This window comes from Brassica napus, chromosome C2, assembly GCF_020379485.1.
Source record: "Brassica napus cultivar Da-Ae chromosome C2, Da-Ae, whole genome shotgun sequence".
Lineage (NCBI taxonomy): Eukaryota > Viridiplantae > Streptophyta > Magnoliopsida > Brassicales > Brassicaceae > Brassica > Brassica napus.
In genome coordinates, this window is record NC_063445.1 from 50,517,123 (window position 1) to 50,519,984 (window position 2,862).

At 47.3% G+C, this 2,862-nt stretch overlaps 1 protein-coding gene across 1 annotated transcript; it reads left to right on the forward strand.

Moving 5' to 3' along the window:
* The first annotated feature begins 216 nt into the window (after positions 1 to 216).
* On the forward strand, positions 217 to 1,520 carry LOC111206857 (eukaryotic translation initiation factor 4B1-like). Its single transcript, XM_022704286.2, has 2 exons — positions 217 to 1,142; positions 1,182 to 1,520. The coding sequence occupies exons 1-2, from the start codon at positions 608 to 610 to the stop codon at positions 1,352 to 1,354; spliced, it is 708 nt and encodes a 235-aa protein (XP_022560007.1). The 5' UTR covers positions 217 to 607; the 3' UTR covers positions 1,355 to 1,520.
* The last annotated feature ends 1,342 nt before the right edge of the window (positions 1,521 to 2,862 follow it).

Genomic DNA, 2,862 nt, shown 5'->3' on the forward strand with positions numbered 1-2,862 from the left:
TTACCTCTTGTTTCTAGGTGACCTGCAGGTTTTGACTTGCTTTTGGGACGAGCCTCCTTGTTGGAGGGTTCCTCCTTCTTCTGCAGAGCTCTGCTTCTTTCGTGGGTCTAGGTATTGTGGTTGAGACTTGTTTCATACCCCGGTTTTTAGTGCTCAGGGACCACCGTTTCCTGCTGATGAAGGTTTTAAGCATCTCCATGAAAATGACTATTTGAGAGTCAGTGGAGCCCGCGAGCAGTGTAAAAATGTTTTTAATTAGTAGTTTTTGCAACCGATCTTCAAGAGTTTTGTGGGGACCCATGCACTAAGAACGTCGTTAAGGACGCTGGATAAACATCCAACGCGTGGTTTATCAATTTTCCCTCCCTCTCTCCTTGGTCGAGAAGCATGCACGATTTCTTTATGATTTTTCCTAGGAAAAAAAAAGATTTCATCTTCACGCAAAAGGAATAATCTTTCGACTGTTTTCCTCTGTGGATTAACCTTCCCTCAAAACCCATATCTTTTCTTTCTTATTTTCCGATTTTGTTTCATCGTAATACAGATCTCTCTGTTTTTCTCAAAGCATCTTCCTTTTCTTCAGATCTGAGGAACTTTTCAGATTCTGATGTCGAAACCCTGGAGCGGAATCGGAATCGGGGCGTGGGCGGACGAAGCGGAGCGTGCCGACGAAGAGCAAGCTGCGGCGGCGGCAGATGTTGAGAGTTTTCCGAGCTTGAAGGAGGCTGCGAGCAATGCCAAGTCTAAGAAGAAGAAGATGATGATGACTTTGTCTGAGTTTACATCCGGTGCTTACGCGGCGCCTGGAGGTAGAAGCTCTGTTGGGTTGACGCAGCAAGAGATTCTCCAGTTGCCCACTGGTCCTAGGCAACGGTCTGAGGATGAAATGCAGCAGCCTGGACGGTTAGGCGGCGGTTTCTCTTCTTACGGAGGTCGTGGGCCTCGAGATCGAGATGATTCCGGTGGTGGTAGGAGACCTTATGGTGGTGGGTTTGATGATGAGAGGAGAGGGGATCAGTCTAGGGTTTCGGATTTTCCGCAAGCTTCGAGAGCTGATGAGGATGATGATTGGGGCAAAGCGAAAAAGCTTCAATCTTTCGATCAGGGACGACATGGTCGTTATAGTGGTCTCGGAGGCGGTGGTGGTAGTTTTAGCGGTGGAGGTGGCAGTTATAACGGTGGTGGTGGCTTCTCCAGAGCTGACGAGACCGATAATTGGGCGGCAGGTAAGAGGCAAGCTCCGGTACGGTCATCTACATTTGGGTCCGGTTACAGTGATTCAAACCGTGAACCTGACCGTTGGTCAAGAGGAGTAGCTTTAGGTGGTGTTCAGGAGGAACGTGATAAGCCCTGATTAGGGTTTATCTGAAATGGGTTAGAAAGAGGAGAGAGATAGAGAGAATGGGGGCTGAGAGTATAAGTTTTGTTGATAAATATTTTGATACCATAAACTTAGGGATAACGCCCTTTAAGTAACACTACAACTTATTCAAAACGACAATGTACTATAAAACTCAAATTAATATAAAACCCTCTTTCTCACCAAGAGGTTTACCCACACTTCATCTTCTGTTCCCCTTAGCCACTTAACTTCACCTTCTTGGACCTGCTCCTCTTCTCCACGAATGCTAATGGGACAGCCAACTTATCAATACCCCCTCGAAGAAGACTCAGCTTGTCCTCAAGCTGGAACTCCGGAAACTGCTCCAACAACATCTTAACCGGCTCCCATGTACATTCGAAATCAGGTAGTCCCTTCCACTTAACTAGCACCTCAGCCTTCTTATCCACTCCTGATTTCCTGATCTCTAACAAGTCGTCGGGCTCAGTATTCCACTCAAGCGATGAGGAAAGGACTAAAGGTAGCTCATGAACCTTAGTGTGAGGCGCCACAGCCTGCTTCAACTGAGAGACGTGAAAGACAGGGTGAACCTGGCTGTACGCTGGAAGCGCTAGCTTATAATCTACCTTCCCAACTCTTTTCTCCACCAGATAAGGACCAAAGAACCGAGGAGCCAACTTCTCTACTCTTCTCATGGCCACTGTTGTTTGTCGGTATGGTCTCAGCTTCAAATAAACCCAATTTCCTACTGCAAACTCAACCTCACGTCGCTTCTTATTCGCAGCTACCTGCATCCTAGCCTGAGCCGTAGCAAGGTTGTCTCGAAGTTCTTGAAGCAGAGCATCACGATTCTGTAACAGTCCTTCTACCTCTGCGTTAGCTGTAGGCACATCTCCAAACCTCAACAACTTCGGTGGGTCTCTCCCGTAAAGAGCACGGAATGGCGTGGTGTTAGAAGATGAATGGTGAGAGGTGTTGTACCAATATTCAGCCCACGGTAGCCACTGACTCCACGCTGAAGGTTTTCTTCCTGCGAAGCACCTCAGATAAGCTTCTAGACACCTGTTGACTACCTCCGTCTGACCATCCGATTGCGGGTGATAAGCAGTACTCTTGTGCAGAGCTGTACCTTGACTTTCAAACAACGCTGCCCAAAAGTTACTCAAAAATACTCTGTCTCTATCTGATACCATTGTCTCCGGAAAGCCGTGGAGCTTAATCACCTCTCTGATAAAAACCTCAGCTACAGACTTCGCAGTGAAAGGGTGCTTCAAGGGAATAAAATGTGCATACTTCGTCAATCTGTCAACCACGACCAAGATCACGTCAAACCCTTTTGATACTGGCAACCCCTCTACAAAATCTAAGCTGATATCAGCCCATACTTGCTCGGGAATGGGTAGTGGGGACAACAAGCCTGCTGGTGAGAGCGTTGAGTATTTGTTTCTCTGACAGACCTCGCATGATTTGATGAACTCTGTGATGTCGCTTCTCATTCTCTTCCAGTACACTTCTCTCGC